General features: G+C 53.0%; 1 protein-coding gene across 1 annotated transcript in view; it reads right to left on the bottom strand.

The window, feature by feature from the left end:
• LOC104862473 overlaps window positions 1–191 on the bottom strand; it is a 12,032-nt gene extending 11,841 nt beyond the window's left edge. The window contains exon 1 of the mRNA XM_010624539.1: window positions 174–191. Coding sequence (XP_010622841.1) covers window positions 174–191 — 18 coding nt within the window. The remainder of the gene's footprint in view (window positions 1–173) is intronic.
• Window positions 192–355: the final 164 nt, after the last annotated feature.

The raw sequence follows: 355 nt of genomic DNA, 5'->3' as shown, positions 1-355 counted from the left end.
TTTGTTTATTTGAATGCAAAGTGGAGGTGTCTGCGCCGCGCAAGACCCGACAGCACCGTGGCTTCTGGAAGAAGAAGAAGAAGAAGAAAAAATAAAAAAATAAAAAAAAAAAGGGCGCTGGAAGCGGGAGACGCCAATATGGAAATTAACTCATTAGGAAGGGGTGTGGTTACCGCGAAGCCCCTCCTCATCCCGTCCTTTCTCCCTCGCTGCCACCGGCCTGGCTTGCTAAATATGAGATTACAAACAAACAAAGCAGAAGCTGACGACGCAGCCCCAGATCAGACACGCTCCAGATAATTCGCTTCGTTCAGCGCCACGGCCAGACCCGCGGCCCGCGCCGGCCCCTGCCTCC

This window comes from Fukomys damarensis, unplaced genomic scaffold (assembly GCF_012274545.1).
Source record: "Fukomys damarensis isolate Sample0158 unplaced genomic scaffold, DMR_v1.0_HiC HiC_scaffold_12, whole genome shotgun sequence".
In the NCBI taxonomy this organism is placed as follows: domain Eukaryota; kingdom Metazoa; phylum Chordata; class Mammalia; order Rodentia; family Bathyergidae; genus Fukomys; species Fukomys damarensis.
The sequence above is the reverse complement of the archived record's forward strand: the minus strand, read 5'-3'. Positions and strand labels throughout refer to the sequence as shown.